This window comes from Odontomachus brunneus, unplaced genomic scaffold, assembly GCF_010583005.1.
Source record: "Odontomachus brunneus isolate Ranch 3 - 2012 unplaced genomic scaffold, Obru_v1 Obru_scaffold_019, whole genome shotgun sequence".
NCBI classification, from domain to species: domain Eukaryota; kingdom Metazoa; phylum Arthropoda; class Insecta; order Hymenoptera; family Formicidae; genus Odontomachus; species Odontomachus brunneus.
In genome coordinates, this window is record NW_022639469.1 from 40,294 (window position 1) to 57,255 (window position 16,962).

Genomic DNA, 16,962 nt, shown 5'->3' on the forward strand with positions numbered 1-16,962 from the left:
ATATATATATATATATATATATATATATATATATATATATATATATATATATATATATATATATAATGACATATTCACCTAATCTAAAATCTTTTATTTTTTATTTAAATAGAACAAACAATTGTTTTCACGTAAAACTAAAATATCAAGAAATATATTATATGTATATTTTCTTTTGAGAAATATTTTGTATTAATATAAGTAAAAACATATTTGTGTAATCCCGCTGAATAAATATTTTTTTTATTTCCTAAATATTGTTTTCTCTCAGTGTAGACATAGCATTACAGAGATGTGAAAATTATCAGAATAATTTTACTATCTTCATTTATTTTCGCTAATTGTTCTTTTTGATTAATGCCTCATTTCAGGAAATGTTACAATTTGTTATCAGTATTCCTCATAAATTTACAATGATTACAGATTTATATTACATATTGTGCGACTAAATTATATAAATAATAACGGATATATCATATATTATATTAAATTATGTTATGATTATAATCTGTTATGATCTAATTATTTTAAATAAAATTAAATATTTTTATATAGGAAATAACAGAGGGGTAACACACAAATTATAATATTTCTTGAAATTAGGCATTTATTGGGAAGGACAATTAGAGAAAATTAATAAAAAATTAAAATTATCCTAATAATTTTTCTAATAATTTATTCTAGTAATTTTCACACATCTGTAAACGGAAAATCCAATTTTAAATTCGAGATGATTGCTCATCAGATGGGGAGAGCAAACGCATTGCGAAAAACTCGAATCGAATCACGCCGAGCTAAACGTTCTCGCGACGAACGTGCGCGAATCTACGGTAATCGGCGGCTCGTTTCTTCCCGCGACCTAATTCCTGAGCGAACGTACGGCACAACGTGCATCCAGCTGTCGTCGACAAATAAGACTGAGAATATCGCGCAGGCGGATTTACAGCGGCTATACTTCAATTATGTACGTGCCCCGGTGGCCCCGGGGCATATTTGTACACGCCACATCGGGCGTACGAGAATACGAAATGCATCAAAGCGGCTTACGCCGCCATTTACCCCCGGGAGAGGCTAGAGCTTCCGCGGGGTGTGTTGCATTTTTGCATTCATGGCAACGTCACCTTTCACGAGCAGTGGCACGTTTCCGCTTTATAAATGTAATTTACACGCGAGCCGGCATGAAACGAGTTCTAAATTGTTTTCGAGAGCGCGTGCATCTCTCCCTTACCCTCTCCGGAGCTGCCGAGTGTAATGCTCGCGAATTATTGCGTAACAATTCGGGAAAAGTAACGCGATATTCAAGCGCCTGGGCTGTTCCGTTATTTCAATAGAGCCACGTGTTTAGCTTTGAAAAGGCCGTCGACGTGAAACGTGGAAAAGTCTGTATATTTACATGGAGAAAAATAATTTTACTCTTTTAGCAAAATCGTCGTTGCTACTGCATATTCGTAATGACATCAAAAAAATTTTGTTGACGTACCTAATTTTAAATTATTTAATATATTAATTATTAAATTATTCATATTTAAATTATTTGTTATCAGAGCAAAAGTAGTTTCGTTGCCAGGATAGAAAAAATTTGTTGAATGTATTTGTCCTAAGAATCATGTTAATTTGCTATTGATGCAAAATAATGTATCCCTAGCAAATTTATTTGCTATTGGAGCAAAACTGCAACTGCTTATATAAATCCATCGTGGTTCTTATAGCAAAATAATTTGTAGATTCAGCAAATTATATTCAGCAAATAGTGATTAGTACTCTTAGCAAATCTTTTTGCTGTCCATATAATAACGAAAAGATTTTGCTAGACCAGAACATTTTCTGGGCCAGCAAATTATTTTTCTCCGTGTAAGTTTAATTTCGTGGAAAGTTTGATTCCGAGAGGAACTTTTGTTCAATTTGATCTAATCTATTTGTGCTCCTCTGTGAATTATTGGATACCCTGTATACCTAAGTTTGATCTCGCGCGCACATTTCACATAAGTAACAAGAAACGGTCTGACGTCAAAGGGCGCCCAGAAGGTATCGCGCGAATTTTCAATCCCACTTTCGCGGAACGGCATATCAGAGATTTGATTTACTTGTTTATGCACGTGACTGCCATTTCCGTAAATCATCGCGGGATTGTGAAAAGTGCGAAGGCGATGGCGGCCCGTTCTATTACCCGGCGGAATCGATTATCCGAGGGGCGCGTCCTCCTCTCCCCGTCTCCCAGAGGATGCTCCGGATAATCGACTTTTTCCGCGAAGTTCGACACTTCGCCCGCCCGCACGCGACATTATATCGCGCCGCACGGAGAGGAAGAGAGCGAGAAATCGCTCTCCGATCGGCCGATTTCTCCCCATGAATCTTCAATAGGGGCGCGATGACGAGCACGCGACTCAGCTCCGAACGGGATTGCCGAGGCTGGCAGATCGACATGTGTAACGGTGCAGATGCAACGCTTGAATATGCATGGAGCATCCCCCTCGACACATGCAGCTCCTTCGGAACATATTTACTGGCGAGAGCACATGTTGCTCGGCCTCGGCGCCAGCCACGGCGCCTTAATAATAAATCACGATATCGAGCGCCCGCCACGTACTGTCATTCGGAAACTCGATCATCCCCTCGTAGATCGGACCGGGTAAAGTAACTTTTTCCACGAAATTATTGTGAATGCATCGTCGATAAAAACGTTTCCATGAGAATTTACAGCGTTCAAAATTTATTAAATTTCTCAATATTTTTATTAAGAGTGAGTCGAAACCTGATTATTTAAATCCTCGAAACTCCAATCCGAAACTTTGTGAGGCTTTGAAACTCTCGAAACTTTTGAAACTTGAAACTATTCAAACCTGAAGTGCTAATTAAAAAAGAGAGGATAATTGTGTATAAAACGGGTTTCTGTATAATTAATCTTTTTACTAAGAAAAACAATATTCCAACATTTAACAGATAAATATGATTATTTTTATAGATGTAAAACAATTTTATTATAAATACACGATTATCAAAAAAAATATTTTTATTCAGGAAAACTGAACAAAATTTTGTTAAAAAAATCAAAATTTTTTAAATCTTTAATATAGAAACTAAAAATTCAATCAAATTCTTCAGAAAATCAAGTTTTAAATATTTATTAGACATAATTAGATAGAATATTAATTAAACATATTTAGATAGAATATTTATTAAATATAATGAGATAAAATATTAAATACAATTATATGAAAACTAGGTGAAAATAATTATTTTTGAATATGTAAGAAAAACTAAAACTACATAAAATTTTGAATTCTGCCTTTAGAGTTTTTATCTATTATCATCACTGAAGTATATAAAAAATTTAATCAAGGTTATTGTTCAAAAACACTAATATCCGAATTCTTTTCGGGTCTAGTCTGCTATTCTAACGTTGCATCCTGAAACTAAAATCTCTGTCTCAGGTTTTGAGAGTTTCAAATCAGAAAAATAGCGCGAAGTTTCGCCTCGAAGTTTGAAACTTTTCGTGTTTCGAAGGGTTTCTACGTTTCGAGTATTCGATCTCTAATTCTTTTTAAATATACAGGCTATCCCAGACTCCTCCGCAATTTTTGTGGAAATATAGAACGGATTGAAATAAACATGAAAATCCCATACCGTTTCACGATATTCGCAATAAATCTCGAGATATTAATTAAAGAAGATTAGTGAATGATCACGGGCGATATGATAGATGAATTGTAGCAGTGTCATTGTATATTTATATATTAGGTCAAACTGAACAAAAATTTTCTCTACCATTTTACAAGTGACTACATTTTTAGATATTAGACATGACTAGATTTTTAGATATTAATTAAAGAAGATTTGCGTATTATCGCACAAAATCATGTAACAATTTTCTTTCATTACTAACTAAAAATCTACGTAGTTATTTGCAAAATGATAAACGTCTTTTTTGTTCAATTTGATCTAATATACAAACACACAACAGCAGATATCGCCACTACTACTCATCTACCATATCGCGTCTGATCATTCACTAATCTTTCTTAATTAATATCTCGAGATTTATTAGGAATATCGTAGAACAGTATGAAACTTTTATCCGCTCCATTCGTTCTATACTCTCGCTTGAGGATGGCAATCTGGGACACCTTTGGTGTAAAAATGCAAAGCAAATTTCGCGCAGAGAACTACTTCAAAATTGGATTTTACACACATAGTTCATTCATGAATTTCATTCCCTTCATATGAAAGCACAATTCGACATACAAACAATATATATAAATTAATAGATTTACAGTTTCCATCGAGATTTGCGATCCACACACGCTAAATACCTATACATTTTCCTGTAACGCGAATATCGCGTGATAATGGAATCAATCATTCAATCATTAAACGCAATCACAATAAAAACTCACGTGCAGCATTTAGCAGCGCGCGCGCATAATACATTCGCTAACAATAAGAGCACGCGTCGCTCTAACGAGGATCTATTAAATGCCGATAAAATCCGATGACGAACGTACACGGCGAGCGATCGACGAGGGAATCATCGATGATGAAGAGGTGATATCCGCGCGCTATGCATGTAAATGCGACACAATGCGAGACGCAATATCCGCAAAAGTACAATAACATTCAGTGGCCCGTCGGATAATTCGATTGCATTTCAATGGCGGTGCACACGCACACGAACGCGAGACACGCGGATCATCGAATATGCATAGTGGAGAAAAAACCAGATGGAAAAGGAAAAACAAACGGAATCTCGCTATAATCCGCCTCCTACGACACAATTGTTACTTATGCGAGATAAATCGCGAATTATCGCGATAACGGATCGTCCTGCCTGAATTTTCCAGGCCGAGCGCGACGCGAAATCAGTTTGTCGCGCGGCCCGACTCGAATTACGATTTAAATAGCCTCCGATAAATTTCACTCGACATATCCTCGACTGATCCGCGCGGATACTTTAATGCACAGTAATCCGCAGGCCCACGCACGCCTACGGTTATGTACAACAATGATTTATTACGGAAGATTATTCTCTCGATAGGGGATCGCAGAAACGGATCGCGTATTCCCTAACCGTTTCCTTTTCTTTTTAGAAACTGGAATAAACACATGGAAACTGAAATTAACACATGGTCCTTTATTCCAGAGCTTTATACGTGTCTCTCTCTTTTGCTTTCATTTCCGGGTAGAAAGGTGCGTGACAAAAGCAGAAATAATTTACAGAAATATGCACAAGTGAAAAATCAATCAGCTTTTTGGAAAAATGGATTACACGAAGCTACATATGAGATTTTCCCATATCATCTATATACAAGGAGAGCCATAGAAGAATTTTTATATTTTTTCTGTTTTTATTCATTTTTCTTTTTTAAAATATAAAACATGCAATTTTTATTAAAAATAAATAACAAAATGACAAATAATAAATAACGAAAAATAACGACAAATAACAAAATGACATTAATATTTTCATTTTATTTTTTATAGACTAAAGAGAATTTATAGAAAATTTAATTGTAACGAATTGCACGGTTGAATAACGCATCAAAAATCATTGAATTTTACTTTGAAAATCAGCAATCATATTAACATATTGTGTTATCATCGTTATTTTAATGTCAGAATATTGTCGTCTGAGTGAATGATTCGGCGATTGATTGCACGTTTTCAGAAAGGATCGGTAGTTAACCCTCCTCGAAGTAGATCACGGTCAGTTCAAGATGAACGAATCAAGGCTATTTATTTTCACATTCAAAAAAATACTATAAAAATAACTCAAGTTTGTGAAGCTAAAAACGGCTGAAAATTTCATTAAAAAAATGTTATTTATAATATTTCTCGTTCTTAATAAAAGAAATCCCATGTTTGATATTCTAAAAAAGAAAAGCGTATAAAAACAAACAACCCGTTCATGACTTTCGTCTCATCCTGTATAGAAAATAGAATGCCTGGAATGTCTGAATATGTTCCCTATTAACTTCTAAATCCTTTAATCGACCTGAACCAAAGTTTACATAATTATTCTCTGAGACCCTGCGGAAAGTATAAACTACCTGAGGCTACATGAAACTTGGACTCTACCACTGTCTCCTTGACACTTTGCGATAATTAAAGTTCAGATGTTCTAAACAGAGAGAAGAAGCCCGCTGACGACGTACCGGCCACGTTAAGCTTGATTGTTTATAATCCGCATTATTTCTCAGTGCGCGCAAGCGAGAGAGTCGGAAAAAATAACGGGAGCGGCGTTTCGCAGGTTATTCGCTGAAACAATCAGGAGAGAAGGAGGGAGCGAGTGAAGATTACCATCATCCCTATTCTGCGAATAATGAGAGCTTTATGGTACGACGCCTCGTACCGGTGTGCTCTCCGCTTCGGAGCGCTACCGGAACAATGCAAGCTTCCGCGGCGGCGCGCAAGCTTCCGTCCGCACTTTTCATCGCGGTGCGATGCGCACATTCCGCTCTAAACTTTCCCGAATGCAGCCTACGATCGGCCTTCGATTGAATGAATCAACGGACCGCGCGTTTTGATGCGCGATTGAAATGCCGCGGAGCGCATATCGCAAAGCTAATTGTTTCTAATGGGATTTCGTACTACTCCCACACATTGAAACGTGCATCATACGATATCGGCGCACTCGCTCGCTCTCGAGTACCGAAACTATTCCATCGATTTGCCAAAGTGATTGCACTCACTGTTGCAGTCGGGCGGATTAATGAGTGACAATATCTCTGTTATATTCCCTCCATATTGCAATTATAATAAGATAATATATACGTTAAGGAAATCGCAATACATGTATTATAATCTCCCTAATGGGATTATAAAATATATTATATACCAGGATTTAGAGAATCGTGAGCTTCATTTTATCATTGATTGTTAAGAATAGAGATATAAAATTTGCCATCAAATTCAAAGTGACAATTACGTACGATAAAATTACGGTAAGATAGTACTTTATAAATTTTGGTCAAATTCGTCGTTTTTTATTTTTTCATGCACAAATATTCGTGTTTTTTCCGCACTAATGCATAAAATAAAACAACATCCTTCTTATATTCTTATCAAATATACATCTTATAATCTTTGCTTATATTTAGATATATTTTGATAAAAACGAAGAAAACTTCTAGTAGTTACAAAAAAATCGTGTTTTCCTTAAAAAATTATAAAATTGTTTAAAAAATAGGTACGCGCGCATAAGCGTTTCAATATATAGAAATCTAAAGAATTTAACTTGAATTTTTTTAAATAAAACATATTATTACGTTTAGCTTTAAAAAAAATAATTATTTTACAAGATAAAGTTGAATAATTTCAGATTTTCATTAAATAAATTGCTAACTTAAAATATCATATTTTACCTTAAAAATAATAAAATAATGCAATGTGATTGTGATAAAAATTATATATAATTAATCTCCATAAACTATAAGAAAACGATACATTAATTCTACATACAAGAGCGATGCTCCAAACAGCTTTATTTGCGAGTTATTTTATCGTTGTTATACGTTTGCGATAACACTGTATATAATTTATAGCTTTACAAACATCGTATAATTTACAAATAATTTATTTACGATGATAAAATAATATTTACTTGAATTTTAATTTTAAAGTAAAAATTTAATTAAATTTAGTAACTTTATTACTCTAAATGTACGGCATTCATAAACAAACTTTGCGCTTCTCATACAAAGCTGTTTCGGACACACTGCGGTTGTTATGTAGGGAAATTTATGGTAGAAATATATAAGTTTTTCTCGCCAAGCACCGAGCCATAACTGCTTACCGTTTAGAAATGACACATGTCTTATTTCCGGCTTGGGCTTTATATACATAACCCAAAGCAGTATTTTAGAAGAATATTATATTAAAGTCTAAGCAGAAATCTAAGCAGAAGATTAATTATACATCCTTAATCATCAAATAAATGTATGACATATAAAAAATGATTACGTAACATTGAAAAGGGTACATGTTATCTCTAAGTTATTTTTAGCAAATGTGTTACCAAAATATGTATTTTACAAATCTGTTGCGATAACCTGTAGGAAGCTATTTTATTAAACGAGTTTTTAGAAACGTGCGCGCTTTTGTACGTATGTGTGACATTAATTTTATTCCTGTGTGTGTTTGTATAATATTTTTTATGTTTACTTTAATTCTCTAATCCAATATTCCTGGAACGAATATAACAATTACGGGTATAATACGAACTTATAACAATTTAATTTGCAATGCCTCTCGACTACCAGAGAAATGGTAGCGGTATTAAACGATTACAGACAGTCGAGCAGTCGCACGTGTACGATATCGCGCCGGAGAAAAATGAGCGGAAGAAAAGTGAACCTTCGCGCGTTTCAATGTCGAAGTTTTGCGAGCGGATAATGCTCTTTCTCGCTAGAATTATTCGAGCGAGAATTAAGCGATGTATCGTGTTTCACGAAAGCTCAAGGAAGAAAAGACCGACGCTGCTAGTCGAAGGATTTGTCCATTTTATATTCCTTTTCCTTCACGCCAAGGGCGACCAATAGTTTACGACAACTCACGGAATTACTGGCATTTTACTGAAAACGAACGCTCGCGAATGGTGTGCCTCACACGCCGCGATAAAAAGCTCCGAAAATCCCAAGCCGAGATACAACCGAGGCCCCAAGCTCGGATCACTAACTCGATTCGTCGTTGTCATTGGGAAAGCGGAAACGACGCTGGGCTGCGATCTCGATCCGATTTACATTCCGGCAATTCGATCGGGGAGCGGCGTTTTCGAGGACAAGCGTAATTAAAGTGCTCGAGCGAGTGCTCCTCGAACCGGCGCGGTTGCACTCAACACGCGCGATGCTTAATTAATGCGGGTTACGATGCGGTGCAAACAGCTTGTTGCTCCGCGCAGTTAGCCTACGCGTTCCCGATAAAAGCACTCCATGTTGCAGCTGAACTTGACGCGTATTGTAAGGAACCGACGCGACGTGAAAGCATGGAAATAAATCGCGATCGAGCAGTCGAGAAAGGGCTCGAGAAAGAGAGAAAAAGAGAGAGAGAGAGATCTTTTTCTACCTCGTCGCGATATTAAATTATGAAAAGATCGTAATGCAATCGCGAAATAAGGTAATGTCAAAATTAAAAATGGGTCGGAACTTGATTTTTAAATCCTCGAAACTCGATTCCGAAACTTTGTGAGACCTCGAAACTCTTGAAATTTGAAACTACTCAAATTTAAAGTGCTAATTAAAAAAAGAGAGGGTAATTGATGATAAAACGGGCATCTATATAATTATACTTTTTACTAAAAAAAATCAATCTTTCAACTTAATACAGATAAATATGATTCTTCTAATTAGTGTGGAAAGCAATTTTATTAATATATAATTTATCAAAAGGAATATTTTTTAGTAGCAACTAAAAACTTAAAAATTTTGTTCAAAAAATCAAGTTTTAAATTTCTAATATAAGGTAAACGCCCCAGTGATCGAACATACATGTCCCAATAATTGACATATTAGTTTTGTATTTTGTTTGTTAAGATGCTTTTCAATATATAAAACAATATAATAAATGAAAAGAAATATTTAGTTACTTTGTGATTTTGTTTTATTTATTGATAAACACTTTAACAAATACAAGTATATTATTAATAATTCAATTATCGGTACACGTTCAATCTGGGATATTCACTGGGATATTTACCTTAGATACTAGAAATTTTAAAAAATTCTTCAAAAAATCAAATTTCAAATATTTATTAGACGTAATTAAATATAATATTTATTAAATATAATTAGATAGAATATGAAACAGTAATTATATGGAAACTAGGTGAAAACAATTACTTTTGAATTTGAAAAAAAACTAAAATCGAAAGTGGCATCTTTATCTCAAATTCGAGATACAAAAAAATTCAATCCGAATAGATAGATAAAATAGATAGATTCGAATTAAAAAAAATAGCGCAAAGTTTCGAGTCCTCAAAATTTGAAACCCTTCAAAGTTTCGAGAGGTTTCGAGGTTTCGAATATCATATCTCTAACCAGAATTATATAAAATGTATCTTGGAGAAATTTGCCAAAGTAGATTTCTCCCTCTCAACACGTTGCAGAAATAATATAATATATTAAATGAATTGTTTTTTAAATCAATTTCTGTACTTTATCAGGTACTTTGCACTTTCGTATTTCAGCGCTCGGATTACGAACTCGAACTGATTGAAATGTTAATTCAATCACCGCGCTAAACTCTGCAACCGCGAGATTGCCTCTCAGAACTTAGAGAACTTCTTCAAAGGAATCTCGGAGTAGCTGTGAACATTATGAAACGTATGGATTCCATTTTATCAGGGATTGCGTATATATCAGTCACGGTATATTGCTAAGTTCCGAGATTTTCCATTTGTTGGGTACGCCTGCCTGATTTCGTCGCCGCCCGAGGCAAGTTTGCGACGGAAAGCATTTCGACAACCCGCGCAGTCTAACAATATACCGTTCTGCTCGATTTTACGTCACCCGGTTTTATTGTTATTTATGAATGTAAGGTACACGCGTTGCGAATTGGGAAATGTCTTATCGAGTTTACGCAGGATCACGTTACTTAAAACTTGTTCCACGTGAAATGCCCATGTTTTGAGTTAAATTTAAGTTGTTTTTTTATTTACTTAAATCATATAATATACACGACATTACATTTTTGTAATCGCGATCCAGCTGAGAAACTCACAGCTAACTCAAATCTAAGTATTTCACCTGAATCCTTTCAAGTATGGAAACTCAAGAAAGAAAAAATATATGAAAAAATAAGAAATATTATGAGTAATAAAGAACATATTTACTTAAATCTAAATTATTTTATTTGAATAAAATAAACAATTGCTTTCATGAGAAGCAATAGTGCTTTAAGAAAATATTTTGTTTTCATTTGAAATGTTTTCTCAATAAAAAAAATATATATACTACTATAAGTAATATATAGAAATAGATATATAAAATAAAGATATATGAAATAAAGTTGATACTTTTTACACGTGTTCCTTAGATCTGATGTACCACTACTAATAATATAATAAAACGTATGTGATATAAAATAAATAAATATAATATAAGTAAAATATATAATATATGTATATAAATATATAATATATAATAAATGTAATATAAATAAAGCAATAAGATAAATAAAGCAATAAAAAAATAAAAAGTAATTTTTTCGTGTCTTTAATATTGTATATATATTTAATATTGTATATTTTTTAATATTTTTTATCTCAACTTTATCTCAAATTAACATTTATCACTTAGATAATAAAATAAAGAATGAAATGAATATAGAAACGTAATTTTATATTTTTATGTTATTATTTTATATTTTTATGTTTATGCAATATAGTGAGTTTATGAGTGGTTACTTGATACCCTTGATACGTTACTGCAAAAACGACACTGAGCCTTGCATCTTCTTAATGCTTAACACTAATCTAGAGTTTAAAAGCAATCCCTTCGAAAATGCGAGATGGTTTCCTATCTCCGGCCTGACCATTCCCCGCGTTTCCGTCTGCCGCGTGTCAACGCGCGATTAATCTCGGTCGTTGCGGTTTCAGAAAATGCGCACCGCGGCCGTATGTATCGCCTTCGTCGTGACATGCACGAGCGAATCGTTTGTCGCGGCTATACGGTACATGGATCCGATGTCCCCGCAACCGGGAAGTAACGGCGACATCGGCGACAAACGAATGGATCTGATCGAGCCGTCGTGCGACGAGCTGCGCGCCATGTGGAGGTATACCAAGAGGCAGAGCAGAGCAGCCAAGGGTAGCGGGTATCCCATGTATCACGATCCAGGATTAGTCAAGATGTGGCAGAAATATTCCGATCGTACCAAAGCTGGCACGATATATCGAGGTGAGTCCACCGTACTCGCGGATGCGCGAAGAAACGCGACGAATTTCCTCGCAAAATTCCTACCGAAAACACGATGTCTCGCGCCGCGCATAAAGAGGAAACAATATTTTCTTTTAACTTAAAGTCACGATTATCTCTTAAAAGTGGAGAAAGCAAACACAGAGTAAACTAGAAATGTGTGAATTACACTTCGCGAATAATATATAAAATTTTACTTCGCATAATTCTGTTTTTCATAACATATACATAATATTTGTTAACAAATACTAAAATTCCTCTAGTTAGAGTTAAGACAAAGCACGATGATTGCTGATTGGTCTGTATCCTGAATACCATTTTTAGAGGTGATGCAAGTGGAAATGAAAGAGAAACTCTAGTATAGAGAGAGAGAGAGAGAGAGAGAGAGAGAGAGAGAGAAATTCTATTGCTAAGAAAATTATTCGGTAGAGTAAACGAGAATAGATTGTAAAATTTTACGAATGAAAATGAAAGAATTTTTTTATAATGACAATTTATTTTTATTTTCCGACATAATTTCCTCTGAATTGAATATACTTGGTCCAACTCTCTCACTCACTTGCTCCCTACAAATGGCAGACGGTATCTTAACTCTAACTTGAGAAACTTTATTCTAGCCTAGAGTTACCGTAATCAGTATTGAAACAAAGTATGATAATTCCTGATTTATTTGTATCTTATTTGTAAAAGATGTATCTTATTTTTAAAGATGTGTAAAAGTGAGAGAGAAGCTTTAGGACTGAAATGACAAAGCACACTGCAATTCCTCTATACACTTACTCACTCACTTCCTCTCTATAAATAGCAGACATCGTCCTAACTCTGACTTGAAGAACTATTCTAATAAATAGGAAATCAAAGATATTTTGAATATTCGATGTAAAATTCTCGTCAAACCTTTACGCGGAGATTATGCATGTTCGACAGAGTCGACTCGCGATATGATATTGCATCGCCGTTATCGACGGTAATAAAAATGAGTCCTTTCATGTTCGATGTATTCTTCTCCGAGGATGAAAGAGACGACATCGCCGACGCAGCGCGCATCACGGAAGAAACGCGTGCGTTTTATCGATTTTGCGTATCAAGTCAGCGAGTACGTCAGCCCACGAGCTGCCGGCGCAAAGCTGCATGCAGGCCGCATGCAAGCTGCATGCATGCAAGCTGCAATAGCATCTCGCAAATACGCGACGCATATGTGGGTCAAGCGCATCACTTTACCGCTATACGCGCCGACACTTACGCTAACGAGTATACATGATTCGGGCTAATTATCGGAGGCTATACCGGACTGCCTATTGCTTTGAAGCGCGGTAACGTTGCGAGCAAATCGGCCGGTTTGCCTGCGTCCAAATTCGATGGAATCGATACCAGAGCGCATTTAACGAACGACACACGATTTGCCTAACTCTTCCTACCTCTTCAATCCTCTCCGATTTTTAACCCTACTCTAACACACTGATCTGACTTTTGACCCTATTCAATCTTTAATTTTGGATTACTCGCAATGGAATGAGAACTTTCGGTTCACGCGCAAAAGAAGTTACATTTAGTGACAATATGAGATTGACAAATCTTGAGCTATTTTAATTCTCCCTAGTGGAAAAGCTTCTTATAATTTCTACATTTTCCCAGAATTCTTCATATTTTACATTTACAGAAAATTCTGAGGAAAAGTACAAAACTTTATCAGATTTTGTAAGTATTTTTCAGATACAATAAAAAAATGAAAATATTCGGAAAATATCAGAATACAACACAAAGTTTTAAAAAAATATATTCACAAAAAAATTTTAAGTATTTTTAAAATATATATTATTTTTAGATATATATTAATTAGAATATATTAATATAAAAAATTTTTTAAAATGTAAACTTTTCAATTTTTTTCATAATAACGTACGATAATATCGTATAGGATTTTTATGTTTACTTCAATTCGTCCTATGTTTCCACAAAAATTGCGGAAGAGTCTAAGACACTCTTTATAATTAAGATTTCTGTGCAGTAAAATTCTAATCACGAATAAAAAACAAGATTTAGATATAGGTAATCTTTGTATTAGGTTGTATTGTAACTTTAATAAAATCTGCAACGCAATAAACTTTAATAAAATCCGCAATATAAGAAACTAATATTGCAAAAACTTGAAACTATTATTGATTTTATTTGTCTCGACTGAGAAAATGATGTATCTTCGTGTATTCAAACAATCATTTTTTAACAAATTGAAATACGCGTAACATTTCTTTTTCTTAAAAGTCCAACTATTAATAACGGAATCCTAAAGTGTTAATTTTTCAAATCTATTCCCCTAAAAGTTATATATTTTTCTGTAAACTCACGTTTTCATCGCGTTTCTCTTTGTATTTGCAATAAAATGAAGTATTTAAGTGCATATTTACCTTCATTTTATTTGTAACTTTATTCTACAGATTTGAAAATATATTTATTATTTTTTTATAGATTTCTATTTTTTTATAGATTTCTATTAGTACTTTTACAAAATGCAAATAAGCGAGGACAAATACGACTCCAGTGTGCCAAAGTAAAATGGCTATAACGTGTGTGTCATGAGAAGGTTTAATTCACGTAAGAATCGATTGAATCCTTCTTGGAAATTCCGCGGAAATGTGCGATATGATCTTATCGTTCGAACGAGAGAACGAGGTCGTGGTGTGTTGCGGGCCCTCTTCCCGACTGATTCATTCAGTAATCTGTGGCACGAAGACACTATTATCACTTAATAAGAATACGTTAATATTTACCAACTATAACTAGTAGCAGTTTATTAAATCTTCCGCGTTTGCTTATGCAATAGACTGTAGCGTAGTCTACAAAGAGACGCGGGGGTCTCTCAATTAAACTACGATTAAAGTTAAACGCCGTTACTGAAATGAAATTAGTTCGTTATTTACGTCCGTCTTTATGTGCATACAGCATGGTGCCGTAAATACGTAAACTTATTCGCAAATACTTCTGAACTCTTTTAATTTCTTGCTGAATAGAACTCACTTGTTTATTTGCGATCGCGTAAGAATTACTGATTATATGGTGATTTAATATTAGCGTGACTATTTACTGAGTCAATCAAAATTTCTAGAAAAATATAAAAGTTAAGGGAAAAATATCTTTATTCTTGTTTTCTTTTTTATAATTAGTACTTTATATTCGCAAAAGTAATTTCTGTTTTACGATATTAGCAATTCAAATTGGAGGAGTTCCTATTCCCATCACAAACTGACTTTCGTTTCACCTGACGACACAATCCATATATTTTCCATCATAAATTGAATCTTATTAACTTTTCGAGATGCAAATTTGCACCAGCAATTTTTGCCTACTCATAATTCGTCTCCGAATTGATCAATTTTAATTTTTATATTTTTAATATAAAAAGAGAAGATTGACTGAAAGAAATTTGACAATGATGATATAAAAACCGACAAAAAATAACAAAAGAGTGAAAAATTGATTTATATTTGATTGTATTCCAAAAAAAATTTTAATTTTTTTAAGAAATCAATGGTGCAATTTGCATTATACAGTATGCTCGAAAATTTAAATATAATTTTCGAAATTCTCATTTAGAAAAACGATTGTATGTTTGTTACGTCTGTCAAAAGTTAAGGAATCTTTCCGGTGAATTATATTTTATATCATTACAACCCCTACACTGAGAGAAAGAATCTCTAAAAATTAAATATTTATCTGGTAAAAGAAATACTAACAGCATATTGACCAATAATAAAATATATTTCAAACATATTCTTAACACTTCAAGAAAACTTTAGTTTTTCATGAAAACAATTATTTATTCTATTTAAATATATATAAAATAATTTAGATTTAAATAAATATATTGTTAGCATTCTTCGCCACCAGATAAATATTTACTAATTTTTAGATATTTTTTCTTGTACTAATATAAAATATGTTTCAAACAAGAAAACTTAAAACTTCAAGAAAATCTTGATTTTCCATGAAAAAGCAATTTATTTATTATAAAAATAGTAAAAAAACATAAAAAATAATAAAAATAATAAAAAATAATAAAAAATTAATAAAAAATAAAAAAAATAAAAAATAAATAAAAAAACAAGAAAATAATAAAAGAATTTAGAGTTAAGTAAGATACTCTCTGTGTGTATTGATGATTATTGAACAACGCTCTCGATCAGCTTGGCGCTGTCGAAATAGAGTGTCAATGACATTTACGAATTCACACACGGGCAAAAAGCTGAATGAACTCGTAGTCGTGTGACCAGCGGATTTGACACGGCAGTGGGGACAAGTCCACGTTACGTAACATGTAACGTCCCAATGCTGTCAGCTGACAGCACGACTACGTTGTTATTGGTTGCGTGAATACAGTATATAAAATATCCGGTAACTCACGAAGGAATATAGATAAATTAAATCAAACAAATCAATCCAAAATTCTTCTACCATTTTGCGAACAACCATGTAAAATCTTAAGTTATCAGTCAAAGAAGATTCGTGAATGATCACGCCATATGGTAAATAAATTGTGACGGATGTTTACCACTGTATGCTTATATATTAAGTCAAATTGAAATTTGAACAAATAAATCATCTATCATTTCAAATGACCATGTAGATGCTCAGTTATTAATTAAAGAAGATATATTTTTGTGCATAATTGTACATCAATCTTCTTTAATTAATAATTAAACATGTACTTAGTCATTTGGAAAATGGTGGAGGATTTTTTTGTTCAGTTTGGCTTAATCTCCCTGTACACCGTATACTCCTTTGTAAGTTACCGAACACCCTATATAGCACGCCAGCGTGAATATTGTCGAAGCTTTAAAGTAATTTTTCCGCGGCAATTAGCTTAGATGATAGAAATAAAGAATAATTTAAATGGGATATATAACAGCACATGCATTTGAAAATATCATACTAATATTTCATCGATAAAAAATATCGATACTTCGTATCTTTCGTTTTCGTCGACGGCAGTGGATTATGAAGTCAACGCGGAATATCACATCCGTCAATCTACAAGGTCAGCGTCGAATTGCTGAAGACG

At 33.7% G+C, this 16,962-nt stretch overlaps 1 protein-coding gene across 1 annotated transcript in view; it reads left to right on the forward strand.

Annotated features, from left to right (window-relative positions):
* Nucleotides 1–16,962, forward strand: part of LOC116841854 — a 54,155-nt gene that overhangs the window by 16,294 nt on the left and 20,899 nt on the right. The window contains 1 exon segment of the mRNA XM_032810283.1: nt 11,588–11,888. Coding sequence (XP_032666174.1) covers nt 11,588–11,888 — 301 coding nt within the window.